Source organism: Pituophis catenifer, unplaced genomic scaffold, assembly GCF_029215685.1.
Source record: "Pituophis catenifer annectens isolate HBS135680 unplaced genomic scaffold, rPitCat1.0.hap2 SCAF_1, whole genome shotgun sequence".
Taxonomy (NCBI): Eukaryota; Metazoa; Chordata; class Lepidosauria; order Squamata; family Colubridae; genus Pituophis; species Pituophis catenifer.
Window position 1 is genome coordinate 78175744 of NW_027256881.1, and position 19688 is coordinate 78195431.

A 19688-nucleotide genomic window follows, 5' to 3' on the forward strand; every position below is an offset into this window, starting at 1 on the left:
TCTGACGTTCATAAAACAGAGAATCCAGTGTCATCCAGCAGGCAAAGGAGTTATGAAAACTTACATCCTTTATTCATTAGTGAAGCATTTGCAATGCATTCTTTTTAAAAACGGTAAAAATAGAGGTATGTATTTCAGACAAGCCTTTGTTTTCAGAAACTCATTATCTGTTTAATACATCTGCTCTTCTTATTAACAGTTGTCTGCTTCCTCCCACGAAGAAATGAACTTCAGGCTCCCAATCTACTGGAAGTAATATTAAATTGATAAAAGAAATAAATTAGTAATTCTGGTAGAAAATTGGTACGGGTATATTTTTGTTAACTGTCTCCTGGTTCTTTTGACTATAACTTTGTTGGTTCATAAGTGTAGTATGAAATGTGGTTTATCATTGCTCAGTTTTACTCTGCTTATACACCTTTGTGCAATTTGTTATATGTAGCTTTCAAAAAAAAGTATTTAATAGCCAATTAGAATAAGCAAAGTAATAAAAGGTAAAGGGCTGTTTCCTAGTTTCATTTGTTTTGGGTGAGTGTGTGTGTGTGTGTGTGAGAGAGAGAGAGAGAGAGAGAGAGAATTATGCTTTGCCTATGTCTCTCGAGGCACATAAAATGGCTTTGCATAAAACAATGCAATTCTGACCACACCCCTCTCATACAAATCAAGAGGACGTCCTTTTGTTATTTCCAGCAACGTGTACTCATATTGCACCCATGTATATTGACTCATGAATTGGTGTACAATAGGAAAACCACAACTATCCTCGTCAAGCAAAAACGAGGGAGAATTTCAATGATGTAACTTGAAGAAAGAAATAACAACAGAGATCAATAGAGAGAGAACTATCTGAAAAATCACCATTCATCTGTAGTTTTGCAAATATGAGGAATGTACCTCCAAGCAACTATGTTTTCCAGGAGGCATAAGAATTTGCGAGCTGGAGATTATCTCTCCTTATGCAAAATGCACAATGTGTTTCAGATCAAAGGAAGAAGTTAGCTCTATCTTCATGCCACTTGATATGAAAAGTTAGCTTTATAATTTCATTGATTGCCTAGAAGACCAAAGAAGTCAAATTGATACTTCTTTATGTGTGAAAAGCTTGTCTAAATTATTTCCTATCAATAAAATCATCACCAAATTTAAGCAGATATCGTAGCATTCACACCTTCATCAGACATAAGCAGGTGCAGAATCTCATTGTTAACAATAACAGAAATGCCTGTCTCTGAATCTTTAGGAACTGAACTGGAATTACAAATGATTTACTGTAGAATAACCGCATTGGCATGAATGAGATTATTCAGAATTAAGGCATGATTGATGTTAGAAAGTTAAGTGTACCGTGAAGAGGAAATGAGGAAAGAACAGAAGTTGTGTAATGCATCATTTCATATTATGATTCTCCCTGTTTGGAAGTCAGGAACTCAATTTTTCACTTACAAACATTTTATCTGAATATCCAAGTACATTCTATAATTTTGTTATAGAAAAAATCAAGTACATTTTCATTAGTAGTGGAAATGGTTTAAGGATCACTGACTTTTTTTTTTTTTGCCAAATCAATTATCTAGCATTCTACATGTATCTCTCAAAATAATATTAACACGTTTCTTATTCTTGTGAATATAAAAAGGCAGAATTTATTCAAGTTTATATTCTAGTGGCAGAATGTGATTCAGTTATTGGATAATTGTCAGCTCTTATACTACCTGTAGCTTTTGTTCAGGAATGGCAAGAAGCTGACCAAATCTCTAAAATCCCTTTTGTTTGTTTATTCTTTTGTTTGTTTTACAAATGAGCTTAGCCATGTCTCTTATTAAATACACAGGTGCTAATCACATTTTGTCACATTATTTTAACTAAACGTAAACTGAAATTAAATCAAATCAGATTTCATTTTTGTGCCGGCCTCACCCAATTCTTTATTACCAGCTCTCCCATTCTTTAAACAGATCCTCAAGCATCTTTAACTGGGTCCTAATGTGAATGTACTTGCTTGCTACCCATTCATAATACTATAGGCTGTCGGTCATACCTTCACTGGTGAGACACAGAGGAAAATAATTCTGTGTCACATACAGAAAGAGTCAGACACCTCAGCCTCTCTTTGGTGACAGAACTCAGTTTGGCTGAGGAATTCTGGGAGTTGAAGTCCATGAGGCTTAATGTGGCCCAGTGTTGTGGCCCGTACGCGGCCTGTGCAGCTAGAAGCCAATTCAGACAGCGAGGAGGCTGGTGTGGTGCTGCGCCAGCAGTCTCTGCAGTTGGTACTCGAGTCGGACAATGAGGAGGCTGGAGAAGATGTGGTGCCAGAGGTGGGGATTCAACCAGGGCCTTCAGAACCTCCAGAAGCTCCCTTAAGTGAAGAGGACGAAGAGGAGGAGCCTCTTCTCGATGCACGGGCGTGCAGAGCTGCCAAAAGGTAGGAGTGGCTCCTCAGGAGGAGATCTCCTCGAGAGTAAGGCTTGGGGCTAATTGGCCACTCCCTTAGCCTATTTAAGGAGGAACGCTGGCTGAAGCAATTTGCAGGGAACAACTTTGTTCACATACCTTCATGTCCTGTCTTGCTTATCTTATCAGCTTCCTGCAAATTGCTTCTGGGCATTCTGCCAACCATAGTAAGCTTTCAGTTATTATTCTTTGAATTCTTGGCGGCTGTTAATGCAATTAATTAACAGCCGTTGTTATAAAAGACTGGTTTATTTAGTAAACTATGGACTTTGGTGAGCAGAAAGTATATTTCCTTTGAGGGCATTTTTTTTTCTTCTGAATGTATTAATAGCTCTCCTGATATTATTAACAATATTTATGTTAGCTTTTGAATATTAAATCATTAGACCTGAGATTGGTGGCATGGTGGTTAAGGCACCAGGCTAAAAACCAGGAGACTGTAAGTTCTAGTCTTCCTTACCCCCTAATCCAACTGGGTGACTTCAGATAAGTCACTTGTCCAGAATGGTATAAGGTCTCCTGCTTGGTACCTTCAGCCCTATTCAATGTACTTTCACTCAGCCTGAAGAAAGAGGCAACAGCTTGCCAAGAAAACTGCAGGGAGTCACCAGGAGGCAACACTGACATGAAAGCACTAAACAAACAAACAAAAACTCTTACTCTTAGAAAATAAAAACAGATCAGACAAAAATTCCATGAAACTACTTTTTCCTATTAATAAATAGTGACTTACCTGTTCCTTCCAAACCAGAAAGAGTGCCTCGCTTTATTGAATAAGAGCTTGTTACCACCTTCTCTGTTTTGCTGAACCAGAATTAACATGGAGTTTTCTCTGTGTGCTTCACCTGATTGTCGTTCAGCCATCTGCACTGGAAGTCACCATTAGTAACACAATTTACTCTCAGAGAGGCTCAACACGTTTTGGAAGAAGCCATTCACTCAGAAAAAAAAAAAACAGCTGTTCTCATTAAAATCGGTCTGAAACGTCTAAGTCATTGAACAGGAAGAGTAATAGCAGTTGAATATAATACTGACAGCGTTTCCTCCTTCTTCCTCTCTAATATTAGATGTGTGCAATACTGCAAACCTCAAGTTTCCGCAAAGCTTCAGAATAAGAAACATACAATTACAGTCAATACGCCATTTACAAGAAACGATTGGGGAGGTGGTTCTTGACAACTTGGGCAATTAGGCAATATTGCAGTATTGTTAATGTGGAGGTGAAATTACTGTGAATGTGCATGTTAGCATATATTTAATGGACAGAAGGATTTTATCTTTGTTATAGGGCCAAAAACAAATTCAGCACTCAAGAATGAGCAGCATCTTAGCTGCAGTCTCTAGATCTTCATATGTCTGTTTAAGAATCTTGTCCATATTCAAAGAGAATATTTTGGAATAAGTTAGCTTTGCAGTATTTCTCTTATTAGATAAATGATCCATCTAGAGTAGCGTTCTGTTTCTCATAATGACCAATTCCTATTGAATCTGGGGATTAAAAGACCCACCATGACTGTAGGTCCATTTTGTTGATATAAAGAATCACAGCTTTCCCAGAAAATAAACTTTTGGTTCTTTATTCTCATATTTCCAGTCATATATTTTTCATCTTTGCTGATGAAAGTGATTCATATAGCAAAAGTGTTCTATATGTTCCTGGCAGCCATATGGAAAAAAAGTTGCCATTGCTTTCTGGGTTATTTTTTCAACTTCCCAGTCTAAACTATAACCTTAGGATTTACCAGTCTAGACTATAACCTTAGGATATTCTTTCATCCTATTATCAATCAGGCCTGGCCTTTATCATCTCTTTGGGATCAGCTTTTTGGAACCAGTCAAGATCTACTTGTGCCTAGGAATTCTGTAGAGAATATCCCAGCATTGGGGATTCTTTGAAGGAGATGGTGCCAGAACCAGATAATGGCAGAACAAGTCTCTTCAGAAATGATTTTATTGTGATAGATTTCAGAATAAGGTTTTTCCTGTAAAACAGTAAGTTCTGTTTTCATCACTTCTATTTGTTTATTACATGATAATCTATCCATGTATTATGGTGCTATGGAATGAAATGGAATGGAATGGAATGGAATAGGATAGGATAGGATAGGATAGAATACAATAGAATAGAATAGAATAGAATAGAATAGAATAGAATAGAATAGAATAGAATAGAATAGAATAGAATAGAATAGAATAGAATAGAATAGAATAGAATAGAATAGAATACTTTATCTGGCCAAGTGTGATTAAACACACAACGAATTTGTCTCTGATGCATAGCTCTCAATGTACATGCAAAGCAATAGAGTAATACTAATCATAATGATACCAATAAGAGGGGGGATAGTAGAAGAGATGAGAATAAATAATAATAATGATGATGATGTAATAATACAGCAACACAACAAGGGTGAATAGACAGGATTACGTGAGGATTAGATATTCAGCAGAGTAATGGCATGAGGAAAACTATCCCTATGTCTAGTTGTTGGGCATGCAATGCCCTATAGTAGTGTCTCGAGGGGAAGAATTCAAGCAATTTATGTCCAGGATGTGAGGGGTCAGTAGTTATTTTCTCATTCCTCCTTCTGACCCATGCAATATACAGATCTTCTATGGGAGGCAGGTTGGTTGCAATTGTTTTTTCTGCAGTCCTAACTATCCGCTGGAGTCTCTACCTTTCCTGTTTAGTTGCTATGCTAAACCAGACAGTTACAGAAGTACAAATGACTGACTCAATTCCTCTGTAAAACTGTATCAATAGCTCCTGGGGCAGGCTGAACTTCCTAAATTGACACAAGAATATTCTTTGTTGTCCTTTTTAAATAATGATTCTCATGTAAGGTGTCCATTTCAAATCCTGGGAGTTTATAGAATACAAAAACTTGAAAGATTCCACTGCTGATACTGTGCTGTTGAATATAGTAAGAGGTGGTAGAATACTAAAATCCACTGTCATCACAATATACTCACTATTCTTTCCCATGACATGTACCTACTTAAACTCTTTCTGCATTTAGCTCTGCCTAGACTACTGCTCTTCCACTCTAGACCTTTCCATGTACTCATAGGGATGGAGATCAAATATATTCCAGTGGAGGGGAGATATGTGGTCTTCTTCCTTGCATCTTGAAGACTGTAGCAGCTGCCGGAGATTCAGCTCTCTTGACCCTAGATGACTGTGACTTCCAGAGGCCTCTTCCTTGCCATTGCTTCACTTTGCCAGGAAGCATTTCATCCTTTTCCACACTCCACTTCTAGGCCACAAGGTTCCAGATGCTATTATGGCCTTTTCCAGCAGCCCTTTGCCAGGGGTTACCATCATGAAGGCTCTTGTTACTGATTATCTGGGGGAAGGATTGTCCAATCCTCAGTTTCCTTGACCTCTCATCTACCGTACATACATGTACCAGTTGCTGTTCTCTCAGTGTGATTTTCAGTTCTCAGCAAGACTCTTTTCTCCTCCCCCCACCCCTCGTTTAGCACTGCTCAGAGATTTTGTCAGGCTGAAGAAAACCCTTCACATGCATACCACAACACAATGTTCAGTTCTATTGCTGACTCCTCTTTCTGAGCAGTGGTGCAGTGGTTAGAGTGCAGTACTGCAGGCTACTTCTGCTGATCACTAGCTGCCAGCAGTTTGGCAGATCAAATCTCACCAGGCTCAAGGCTGATTCAGCCTTCCATCCTTCCAAGGTCGGTAAAATGAGGACACAGATTGTTGGGGAAAATATGCTGATTCTGTAAACCACTTAGAGAAGGATGTAAAGCACTATGAAGCGGTATATAAGTCTAAGTGCTATTGTTATTGCTGTTGTCTTTTCTTCAAGATTTATTTTCGTCTGTCTGTTTGCCTTCCTTCAACTGAGCTTTGACATTTCACTGCTCTGTCTTAGTTTTGCTGAAAGAAACTTTGCCTCTGTTATTTGATAAAGTGAAGGCACAGTTTAACCTACTTAATGGTCTTGTTATTTCTGCCAAATAAATCACTTTCACAGTAGGGACTTTTTAAGATCTGTTGTGCTCTTCAATTTGCTGAACTCTGAGTAATTTTATAACACTTAGTGGCAGATACAAAGCTGTCTAGAAATGGAGCAAGGAGCAAAGAATGGTGCTGCATTCACCAGCCATCAGTGTCTCTATACAGAAAGCAAACTGATAAGATAGCAGAAGTGAAGAGGAGGAACATCTAATCTGATGCTTCTAAAAACTAGATTAATTTCAACAATCACAAAACTAAAAGTACAGAACAGAATAACAGAGTTGGGAGGGACCTTGGAGGTCTTCTTCTCCAACCCCCTGTTCAAGCAGGAGATCCTATGTCTTTCAGATAAGTAGTTGTCCAAGCTCTCCTTAAAAACCTCCAATGATGGAGTACCCACAACTTCTGAAGGAAAGTCGTTACACTGATTAATCGTTCTGTCAGGATCTCCTTAGTAGAGCAGCTCTTCCCAACCTAGTGCTCCACAGTTGTGGACTCTGTGTGTGTGCGTTTATGTGCCTTTGAGTCATTGTTGACTCCCGACAACTACCTGAACAAGTCCCTAAAGTGTTCTTGTCAAGATTTTGCAGAGGTGGCTTTCCCTTGCCTCCTCCCTAGGGCTGAAAGAGAGTGACTGGCTCAAAGTTACCCAGCTGCTTCATGCCAAAGGACTTACTAGAACTCAAGTCTCCCAATTTCTAGCCTGATGCTTTAGCAACTACATCAATCTGGCTCTTCTCAGTTGTGGACTACGGTGTTTTTAACATCTGTAACAATACACCTCTTTATCATTGATGATGGGAGTTATAAGTCAATATATGCCTGGAGGACACAAAACTGGCATAACTGGCTCGATCTGGAACAGGTACAACTTTCAAGCAGCTTATACACTGATAATTCCATAAATGGGGCTGATTGTTTTTGACATCACTAAAGGAACAGTATTACTATGGATACCCAACACATGGCAGCTTCCTATTTGGACAGTCATCTAAAAATAAATATAGAAGATCCTTGACCTAGAATCAACTCCATGTGGATAGAGGCAAACAGTAATGTTTTCTTGCTTTCTTCCTAGATGTTTATGCACCTGAGAGACTTTATCTCCTCATCTCTTCCACAGCCCTGGGATCTCCTGTTGGGTTTTGTTTTGTTTTTTTCCCCACTTACGTATCAACCTGGTCTGCTTCTATTTACCTTTCTCAAGATCATTTCTTTATCATTAGACACCAGCGTGCCTACAGCCCCGGTCCTAATATTCCTTTTTTACTTGCTCTTTTCATGTATTCAAATTATGTTTATACTTTTACCTGTTATCTTATTTATTCTTGACAAATAAACTTATTATGATTTCAGACGGCAGATTGCTGCCCTCTATTGTGAGCGTTAGCCTTAAGGAGTGCGCCAAAATGCAAGCGGTGAAAAATTATGCCCCACGTCTCTTAAACCCCGGTTTTTGTCCACGAAAGCGTCGGATTTCCTTCGCCCCTTCTCGCGACTGTGGCACACGGGTGTTTTTTAAACTTGGCAAATTCAAGACGGTGGTGGATTAAAACTGAAACCCGCCCCCATCTTTAAGAGGCCAAGTTTGAAAAACACTGCTGCGCGCGCACCCGCCGCCCTCCCACCTTTGGCAAAGCGAGGACTGAATATCAACTAAGCGTTCATCATCTACTATCCGGCGGTTGCGAGCGACGCCTGCAACGTCCCACGTGAGAGGACACGTCACACTCAGAAAGGGGAAGCGGTGAAAAGCGAGAGAGCCCCGCGAGCAGAAAGCAGTAGCCCAGCAAACCCCGCCCCCCCTCACCGTCCCTCCCTCCCCCGTCGGGCATGCCTGTCTGCGTCGGGTGATTGGCTGAAGGCGTCGACCGCAGTGCGCAACCGCAGAAGGAAGACGAGAAAGAGGAGGAGGGAGTTCGTCGCGTAGCGGCAACGAACGCGAGGGGTTGGAGCCGGAGCTGAGTCAGAAGGAGGACGATGGATGAGCTCCAGTCTGCCGAGGAGGTAAACGCGAGCAAAAGGACCGTCGTCCCGGGACGTAGCTTGGTCGCAGGCCTGGCTGTAGCGGACCTTCGGGGAAAGAGAGGTTCCGGGTAGTCTCTCCGGTCGAGACACGCCCCTTCCCCATTGTTGCTCTTCTTCCCCACGCACCCACTTACTCCTGGGCTTTTCTCGCCTTCCCAAAGGCGGCGGAGAATGTCGTTCATTCGCGCCCCAGCGGCCTTCCATGGCCGCGCTGCTCTTTCCCAGATTAACGCGGGGGCGATGGGGTTATACATATTGAAATGGTATATAATAGGGGTTCCTGCCTAAGCAAGGGGGTTGGACTTGAAGACCTCTAAGGTCCCTTCCAACTCTAATCTCTCTGTGTGTGTGTGTGTGTGTGTGTGTACACACACACACACACACACACACACACAGCGCGGCTACCATCAAATGAGAGTGCTGCTTTTGGCTCACGTTAAGAATTCAGTGGTTTTTTAAAAAAAAAAAAATAAATAAAATAAAAGCAGTCCTCCCTCCCAATGAGTTAGGCCATATATCTCTGTTGGGCATGCAGGGAACCCGTTAGGTTGCAGCCATGGTGCCTGCAGAAAATTATTGTTACCTGGATGAGAAAATAGCCCTTTTTCTGCGATTAATGTCTGTGCTTATTATGCATTATTTTAAAATTTTATTTATAGGACTTATATGGCCGCCTATCTCATAAAATGATTCTAGCCAGCATAGAACAATCCATAAAATCATGACTAAAACCAAGAATATTTTCCCCCACCCTATGACAGATCAAACATCCTCTCACTCAACCCTCATCCTAGCTCAACGATTTTTTATTTATTTTTATTTTTATTTGATTTATATGCCGCCCTTCTCCGGAGACTCAGGGTGGCTTACAAGGCGTTAAGCAATAGCCTTCATACTTTTGTATATTTATACAAAGTCAGCTTATTGCCCCCACAAACTGGGTCCTCAATTTACCTACCTTAGAAAGGATAGAAGGCTGAGTCAACCTTGAGCCTGGTGAGAATTGAACTCACAGTAATTGCAGGCTACTGCAATTGGGGTGGGGGGAGAAGAATGGGGACTCTGAAGGACCATTGTCATGTTGACTATTGTATTGCCATATCTGTCATTTATATACTTAAGGAAACATGGAGCATCTTGCTCCTTGCTTCTTTGTGAGAGGCTAGGAAAGTGATACAGCCTGTTAGGTCAAAATAAGCTGTAAGCACTCAGATCGATGATCTTATGTCAATTGAATGAGTGAAGTATTTGTTGCAGTTGACATTGTTTTCAGTTTTGCATAATGTAATTTAAATATTTCTGCTTTTTTTTAAAAAAAAAAGACTGCATTTATTGTGGACGAAGTAAGCAACATTATAAAAGAGGTAAGTCCTCATACATTAATATGATCTTGCATCATTGTTACATCTCCTGTATTCCTCAGCCGAGTTGTTTTTAGGAAGGTGGTTCTGCCAGTTAACACTTTATTAATAGTTTATATTTTCATTGTACCAAACAACTGTTTGCATGACACTGTATCTCCCTTCAAAAGAAGAATTTATCACTTCTACAGCTTGAGGAACAAATATTGCACCAAATTTTAAATACAAACTTGCTTATTAATGGGAGTAAAACCTTGCATAATCATAGGAATATTTCTTAGTAAACATGACAAAAATAGTGGGCTTGCTTTACCGGTAATTTGGCTCAGAGATTCTGAAGAAGCTGCAACTTCCAGATAATCTCTAAAGGCTGGTCAGCATGTTGCAGCATTCCAGCCAAATCATAATCAGGATATGGGTTGTTATTACCAGGGCATCTTACTCTGGGTAGGGCTGAAACCCACATACTACTTGGAATTGGACAGACCCTGATTATGGTTTCCACTTCTTTTAAAGCAGGAATTATAAGCCTGGAGGAACCCACCACCGCCAGTCACAGACAACCTCCTTTAGAAGAAATATGATCCTGGCCAAAGTTCATTTGTGAATACAGTTGTTCAATCAGCTCTGAATCCATCTAATGGTAGCAAAGTCCAGTTTATATTTTGCCACATTCTATAGAATCTCATAAATTTCAGTACAATTTTTGCTATTTCATTTGAGATATTTCAAAGAAATTGTAACTTAGCTCCATTATAGTCCTAACTTTCAAGTAATGCTGTAGGGTTCCTAAATAAAAACATTAGGAACTAAACCAAAGTAAGTAAGCTTCATTCATAACAATATTTAGAGCATGTGGAAAATGTTTGTGCAAATGGAGATGGACTCCTGTTTTAACTGCATCAAGCGCCCTTTTTACAGAGCACCGTTATCTTCAGGAGTGGGTTTTCCAAAAGGAGCTGTATACAATGAGATAGAAACTGGAAATCCCTTGAGTATTCCTTCTAATGACATTTTAGGTGGACTTTAAAGCTATTTCCTTCTCCTTTGGAGGAGAGGGCCAGGCAGCAATAGCCCAGAATAAGTAGAAAAGGGAAACACTGACCATCAGAGCTATGTTCCATTTCTGAACACCAGCTTTTCTGAATTATTTTTGATGTTTCCATAATGTTGGTTAACACAGAAAAATAACTTCATGGACACCTGCCTAGGTGTTTCTGAATCCCAGCCAATATGTATCTTTTGATGTTAAGAGAACTGCATTCATAAAAAATACTACTATTGCTTGAAATGGTTAAGCATATCCAACTCAGGGCTTTGTCTCATGTAATTAGATCTGGCCTCTAACAATTTGTAACCTATTAAATCTAGATAAATAGTGGTGGGAATGAATTGATTTCCATGCTTGTGGCTCACTTGGGCAGAAGAGACTATTTTGCTCTATTAAATCCCAACTTCAGCAACAAATTGTTAGCAACTTGTAACTATAGAATCTTTTTTTCCATGTGTGTCTCCTGGATGAGACATGATTCAGATTTCTCGGATAATGACAAATCTTTTTCTTGTATGTGGAGCTTTGATTCCATGTCATAAATTGTAATACATACTCAGGCAAAAAGTTCGACAAACTCTTTAGCCATGACTCTCAATTCCATAGCCAGTTCTTCAGTGACTTCAAGCTATTGCTGTCCACGTACATCCTTTTCCTCCATACCCATTTCAGTTCAATATTTTGTAATAAAATTCTTACTGTCCTTTTGGATAGTTTAGTCTAAATCCTTATTGATGGAATGTAAAAATTATACCTTCCGGTTTATGCCATTGGAATGGAACCATTTTCTGTTTCAAAGCTGTCTTTAATATAGAATCTATGTAGTTCATTTTAGCGCAGATTATAGTCTGGTTAATAGTTGTCAAGGTACCAGTGATTTATTTGTTAATCTCTTGTTATAGCAACTGCCCTAACAATTCAGAGGAAGCTTAGAACATGCCCTGTTATGCTAAGCATTACAATACAGAAAGCACAAGACATCCTTTTTAAAATTAAGTTATAGTTAATAATTTGCTAAATCTATAAAAATAATCTCTGAGACAAACTCATTTCTGTGAATTCCAAGGCTTATCAAATGTAAATGTTCCTCAGTAATAGTTTGTTAATTTTAAAAATCCTTCAGGAGGAAAAATACCCCTAATAACTAAGGCTTGATAATATGCAGTGAATGACTGTCAAAGACTCTACACACGCTAAATATATAAACATAATCTCTATGTAAGCATGCCCTGATTACACCCATTTTATTTTAAGAGGGGATTAATTGTGGCTGGTCTGCATTAAGACTAGAATAGAAAGGTTTAATTTCATTCGAAGAGAATAAGAATAATCCCATTTGGGTTATGCTGTTTTTCCTCTCCCACTGCTAAGAATCTTATTGGCTGCAAAACAAAATTACCATAACACTAGTTAAAATGAAAGATGGTAAGAATGACAGATTGGATGGATGGACGGAAGGAAGGAAGCGCTGTCCCTCTTCAACAACAGATTGGGGGCCATCGGGATCTTGGGAGAATCTCATTACAGTGGGCAGGCACTGCTATAGATCGGGCATGCTTCCAGGGTCCTTATAGATGGTGACATTCAAATTGACCAGCCAAATATTTGGGAGACAGCAATAATTCAAATAATCAGGCCCTATGCCATATAGGCACTGCAATAACCAGACAAATGGAATTGTTATTAGTGGAAGCCAATTTAGGGGAGGCAAGACGGTGGAATGGGATATAACTCATTGCATACTAAAACAAGAATCTCTTGCATAAACTTCCTAATTGATGGGGATGTAAGCATCAATATGTTGAATTGCAAGATAGTTTCAAAATGGCGATTCCTTGCTTGTATAGTTGCATGTGTATCTTCTGACAAAACTGGGCTGTATTGTGTTATGTTTAGCCATATTTGATAAATGCACTCAAATGAACCAATTCCTTTTTTATAGTTAGCAAGTGACATAGATAGGAGTAATGCTTCTAACTGGTTTAGTGAATGTGGGGAAATTCCACATCAGGAGTTTCAGATGATGGAAGGGTTAAAGGAAAGTTTGTTTGACTTGTCCCTCCAAATAGCAGGCAAAGAGCAACTGAATCTCAGGGAATTCTGGGGACCAAACTCTGTGGGACCAATTGAGAGGTGAGTTTCCCCTCTCGAGTCAGCTTTGAAAAAGAAGAGAAAAGAAGAGCCACCTATTTGGTTTTGTACAGCATTGCTTACGTCCAAATAAGCATGATGGCAGCTAATCCACTATTTTTGCCTGCTCCTTTAAATTATATTGCAGTTATCTTCTTTGCTCTTGAAGGTTTAATGGCAGTGCTGTTAAGGTAGCAGTTATCTATGGGTTTCTCCCCACCCCCAGTGCCATGGATATGGAGAATTCATCCCCACAATAAAAGTTCAAGCTTGTATAAATATCTTTTTTTGTCAAAAATGAATTAATGGGGAAGAAAATGTTTGCATGCCAATTCTAATTTCTGAGGCTGATGTGTGAATTTTAAGATAGAACTATGGGAATTTAGTGATCTAAATTTAATCTTTTTCTACCTGTAGGCCATAGAAGGAACAATAGGTGGCAATGCATATCTGCATAGCAAGGTGAACCAATGGACTACAACTGTTGTGGAGCAGATTTTAAGTCAGTTGACAAAGCTGGGTAAACCATTCAAATATGTTGGTAAGTTAATTATGTATTTTTCAGACATTTTAATTTTTTCAGAAAAATAAAGCTTGAAATTGTAAAGGTGGGGAGATTCTGATAGTAATTAGTCTTAACACTTTGATCATACCTCATGTACTCTATATCCTTTGCAAATCAGATATAATTGTGTTGCATGGACAAATACTTTTTTTCTAACAGTATTTTGTCTCTATAATTTCTAGTGACCTGTGTGATTATGCAAAAAAATGGTGCTGGACTTCACACTGCAAACTCTTGCTTCTGGGACAATGCCGCTGATGGTATAAAACTCTTTCAAAATTGGTGTTGCTGAACTTTTTTTTACAGGAAAAAAATGTATAATTCTGGAAGCTCTTTTGGGTAAAATAATTTTATTGCAGTCACCTGATCATGATTCATGGCTGCGATGACTTACTCTTCCTTACTGGGTGTGCTTCCAGTTTAAATAACAATAGAGTTTGTGTATAAGTACTACTCAAGCTTTACCACAGACTTAAATGTCTGGATTACAGTACAGATGCACTAATCTATATCTTGTGTTTATGTGACTAACTGGTTGCTTGTTTTTGCTTTTGTAGGAGCTTGCACTGTAAGATGGGAGAACAAGACTATGTACTGTATTGTCAGTGCCTTTGGACTTGCAATATAATTGCCTTGAAATTCTTCAGATCTTATCATTGCTTTAAGTCCTCTAAAACTGAATTCGGTGAATAACTAAGAACTCCCCATTCTTTCTGAGGAAAAACAGGAGAGAAATTTCAGTACTATTATGTAAGCATGATCACATCCAAACTCTGTCTTAACACTTTAAGGACTTTTTCTCAAGGTGCTAAAACCTGAAATTTGCTGCACTTCTATAGCTTTACTCCACCTGTGTGGGTAAGACTGATTTTCACTCTAGATTTGTTTGTTTATTAAATTATTGAAGCTCTGAATGTGTGTGTGTTCATTTCTAAAACTTAAAAAAATTAGAAATGATAATACGATCGCAGTGGTGGCTGACCTTTGCTGGATTTGAAAGTAAGCAGATTGAGGCCAGGATAGTATTTGGGGTCCCCAATAGAAATCCCATCTTTTTTTTAAAAAAAAATGCTATTGGTATGTTCGTGTGATCACCAGGAACAGAGTTTGATTTGAAGGTATCTTTGCCCTAACTTTTAATAGTCCGGTATTTAACATACTGAAGTTTTGAAAGAGTATCATTATTCCTTCATCTCATTAGCTTCCTAGGTATTTTGTTTTGGCTGGCATCCCCCTGTAAAGCATGGGCAAAATCAAAGAAAGGCTAATTGACATTAATGCAGAAGTTCAGTATAAAATTTTATTATGAATAAATTGAATTTCATGATTTTTATTTTGCACTATTTCTAGTATTTGCTAAAAAAAAACCCTTTACATTACATTGAATGTTACTTTTATGCTGTGGGAAAATTCTGTTTCATATTCCAAACCTCACCATAATTACAAACAGCAGATTCCCTGAAGCCCGGAGATTACACATTACAATAAACCATGCATATCTCTTCTTCAAGCAAAATTAAATTTACAAATGTACTCATTAACATAGCCATTTTGAAAAAGCATTAGCCACATTTTGATATAAAATTTTCTATATTTGCCTTGTTACACAGCTGTTTAAAAATATTGAAATCTGTTGAATAGTGCTGAAAGGAATTTTCCATATATATATTGGCACAAGTGGAGCATAAGACAACAAACACAACAAAAGAGCCATAAAGCTAATGTGCAATGATTGCACAATCTCATGTATTTTTCCTCCTCAGGTTTTGTATCAAATATGACCCTAAAGCTTAATAGCATGTACTTCTGAATAAACATGCACAAAATTGGAATTAAAATCACCATTAAAAGAATTGGTTTTTTTTCAACATACACCTAACTTAATTCCCAAGCATGTTACACTTAATGATAACTGTTATTTTGTTCTTGGTGGTACTGAAAAAGCCTCAACTTTTCAAATATTTCTATGAAAACGTGGTTAACCTCATTAACAAAAGCTAAATTTGATTGGCTTCATGGCAGTGTAATATGACATTATCTCCCTGTCCTACACAATCTGCTGCTTTCCTAGTTTAATCAGGCTATTCTATCCAATCATTGATTTCCTAAAAGAGCAGCTGCTTTCACTAAAGGAAACACGGCATTGTCAGAGGACATTTTAAAACAAAATATTCAGGCTTGGGAGGGAGTAAAATTCCTGCTGCTAACATCAAAATTATTGGAGTCCACCTAAAAATTGGTTAAGAGATAGTATCTTGTACCCATAATACTGGTCAGCCATTTTATAATGAGAACCACCTTACATACACAGACATACAAAGAACATGAGAGCTGTAAGTGAAAATAGTATTTAAAACCCTTTTCTTTTACTAATAGCTCCCTAGCTTCATACTGGGAAAATATATTGGTATCCAAGTGAATGTTCTTAACTGAAAGGGTACTCTCTCAGTATTCCCTTAACTAAAAGTATGAAACAGATCCTGTCTCATTACATGATTGTATACTGTACATGCAAAAGTATTCTGTGATTAATAATGTGCCTGAAAAATAGTCTCAATTTCCAATAAGGAGTGAGATACAAAAAGAGCAATAGCACTCATCTTTATTGGATTTTCCCAGTTAGATGTCATTTTGTATGTATTTGGAAGTTTCCTTTTGAGTTTTCCAAAACTGAAAAATACCACATTACATATGAAAAAGGCAATAATACACTTGTTCCTTACAAAAGTGATCACCATTGGACTTGCCTCTTTTCAAACATGAACAAAAGGAGAGGGGAAGAGATGCCTAATTCATCCCATGCAATAGCACTAGCACTTAGATTTATATACCACTTCACAGTGCTTTATAGCCCACTCTAAGCAGTTTACAGAGTCAGTGTATTACCCCCAACAATCTGGGTCCTCATTTTATCAACAGCAAGGCTGTTGAGCCGGTAAGATTCGAACTGCCAAACTTCTGGGCAGCTGGCAGCAGAAGTAGCCTGCAGTATTGCATTCTAACCACTGCGCCACCACAGCTCTTAAATACTAAATTATTTAAAGAAGCTACCCTGTTTCCCCCAAAATAAGACATCCCCTGATAATAAGCCCAATTGGGCTTTTGAGCGCATGGCAATAAGGCCAAGCACTTATTTCTGGGTTCAAAAAAATATAAGACAGGGTCTTATGCTGTGTTTCAGGAATACACAGTAATCTAGAGGCAAATTCATCAGAAAACTAACTCTTAAGTTTACAGTTTACAAAATTATATAAAATAAATGGTGTATAGGTAGTCCTTGACTTATGACCCCAATTGGGACCAGACATTCTGTCACTAAAGAGGTGGTCATTAAGTGAGTTGTGCTCAATTTTGCCACCTTTGTTTTTGCTGCGGTCGTTAAGGGAATTGCTGGCTGTTAAGTGAACCATGCAGTTGTTAAGTGAATCCAGCTTCCCCAATTGGCTTTGCTTGTTGCAAACTGGCTGGGAAGATTGCAAATTGTGATCACTGCAACAGTTGCAAGTGCACAGACTAGTCGTAACTTTGTAGTGCCATTGTAATTTTGAATAGTCATTAAATGAATGGTATTAAATCAAAAACTACCTGTAACACAATTTTTTAAAAAATATTTTTTATTGTTTTATATCAATACCTTGGACACCTAGAACACACACTGCTCAACATAGAAAGGAAATGTATGATATAAAACACAATACTAATCATTGTTTAAATGGGAGAGATTTAAGAAAGTGCTTGATTTTCTTGCTGACAATGCCTCCTTAAAGTAATAAATCCAGGATAAATTCTAGTTGTATACTAAAAATATCAAAAGGTCAGACAAACATTTTGTAAATAGGAAAAAGGATCAAAACGTTTTGAAAATAGCATTATGCTTGCTAGACATTTTCAGTTGGTTGAACTGGTGCAGGCAACTTCAGTGATATTCAGCTTATAGCTAATACTACCAGGTCAAAAACGAAAGCCACCTGAAATTCCCAAGGTCAAATGAACTTAGGGAGCATTGAATTGAATACACAATTCTACAGAAACAAATGAATTCAGGATAAAATAACTTGTGAACCATATTAAATAAACCTTGGACACCTTAGTATTGAATCTAATGCCATTTGTCAGCAAGACATCGCTGGAAGTCTACTTTTCCTGTCACCAATTTCAAATGTGCTCAGAGAGATTAGGGAAACTTCCACAGATTTTTCTTTTATCCTTTTGCACAAATTGAATGCAAACCTTAGAAAAGCAACTTGAAATTACATAAAACAATATATACTTTTTTAAAAATCAACAACTTTTCATGAGTCAGCAATACAAAAAATTAGAGGAAGGTATTCAGTCTTATCATTTTATACACTATAAGCTTGGCACACTTAAAATATTACCATAAAGAAAAACTAGACTTTTCACATATACCAAAGACATGATTTACAGTAAGTAATACACAGTACAGAACTGAGCTGATCATATAATTATACATATGGAATATTTGACCTGCAATCCGTACGTCATCCTTTTTAAGTATCTGTGTTTGAGTAATTTAGAAAAATTAGTTTATCGTATTAATAGCTTTGGAAAATTTCAGTTTTTATTACATACTTGGGTATGTCTGGGATCCAGTCCCTGCATGCCTATTAAGCATCTTTACTATAATTTCTTGCATGCATTGAAGAACCATCAGATTTGCATGAGATGGTGCCGAGAATACGAACTCCCCTCAGCATAAAGGGAAGTGCTTTCTAATCGAAGCCTTGGAATTAAATAATTAGGCTGCTTCTGAAGCTTGAACTTAGAACAAGACCTAAAGCAAGAAATGACTATCAAAACTCAAGGCTGAACACTGGGAATGCATTTAATTTTACCTGTAATTTAAACAGGGCTTTAATTCTTATATATCATTCAAGTTTTACTTCACAGGTTATAAGAGCTTCTTGCCTTTAAGAAGGTTACTGAAGTGATTGAGAAGGAGGAAAATGTACTATGAAAGCACGGAAAATAGAGATCCATAATGTTAATTCAATGAAATTAATTCACAGAATTAGATTTAAGAGTAAAAGGTATTTTTAGTGTAGTGTTAACTGGTAACCTCATTCCAGTTATCACACTGAAATGCAGTAGTTTATTTTTCTAGCAAGGAGTAGAAAGTTGCAGAAGAGGTTATTTTATTTATGTTTGAAGATAAGATTTTAAAAAGCCTGAGAAATACCATTCAAGATAGCTGCAATTAAAATCAAGAAATCACATCATGATACGCAGACACTTGCTGTTTGCTGCAGAGCTCTTCGTTCCTATTCTATGTACAATAGGTACAATTAATTCCACATTATAGCCCACGCATAAAGCAGCCATGAAGCAAAAGCCAGTCTGAGTGTCACATGACCATATTTTACTCATATAATTCTTCCAGAATTTTGTTATCTGAATGCTTCTTGTGCAAATCTGAAAGTTCTAACTGCCAATGAAGTATTCATCCAATAAAAATGAATCAACCACCATTTTGGATCCTACCAGATTATAAAATGAGCGAGTCCTTATTTCAGTAGCCATCATATTTAACATTTACTGTGTATTTCTAAACTACGGTACTTAATAATGTACTTAATAATGTTCAATTTATTAAAATATTCAGAATGCTTTTCTGATGGAAGAGTATGTGATATATGTTCCCTTAAAAAAAACCTAGCGTTAGCAGAAGGCTTTGCTTTTAATTCAAAATTGCCATACATTTAAATGTTAGCATTATTTTAAGATAAATCAGCTTACAAATAATTCCTTCTCAATTTGTCCTGCCTTCTAAACCAACACAGCTACACTGGTATCTCAGAAAGAATGAGCTGCTGTGGTAATAAATTGTCCACAGTAAAAAACAATAGGAAGAAATTTCAGTTTTATGAATTCAAGACCCCAGTTATGTATTGAATTATTGGGAGATCTGGAGTATGTCATTACTGCATGCCTGTGGTAATACTCTGCTCTTTTCTTCAGAGCCAAGAAGACCAGCCCAATTTCCACCTAACTTTGGAATCTAGAGAAGTTGGGAGATGGTGTATTGTCCTGATGCTACAATATGCAACTTCAAGATAAATTACTTTGGCATTTTTAAAATGCAGAGTATTGCTGCCA

The 19688-nt window shown here is 37.8% G+C and overlaps 1 protein-coding gene across 3 annotated transcripts; it reads left to right on the forward strand.

Moving 5' to 3' along the window:
- The first annotated feature begins 8327 nt into the window (after positions 1–8327).
- Positions 8328–14485, forward strand: DYNLT1 (dynein light chain Tctex-type 1). 3 transcript variants are annotated; one of them, XM_070951600.1, is made up of 6 exons: positions 8409–8443; positions 9787–9828; positions 10342–10468; positions 13424–13547; positions 13754–13831; positions 14129–14485. In XM_070951600.1, the coding sequence occupies exons 3-6, from the start codon at positions 10466–10468 to the stop codon at positions 14197–14199; spliced, it is 276 nt and encodes a 91-aa protein (XP_070807701.1). In that variant the 5' UTR covers positions 8409–8443; positions 9787–9828; positions 10342–10465; the 3' UTR covers positions 14200–14485. The 3 variants fall into 3 exon arrangements, with proteins under 3 accessions (XP_070807693.1, XP_070807701.1, XP_070807712.1); XM_070951611.1 differs by having other exon boundaries at positions 8422–8443; positions 10345–10468; XM_070951592.1 differs by lacking the exon at positions 10342–10468 and having other exon boundaries at positions 8328–8443.
- The last annotated feature ends 5203 nt before the right edge of the window (positions 14486–19688 follow it).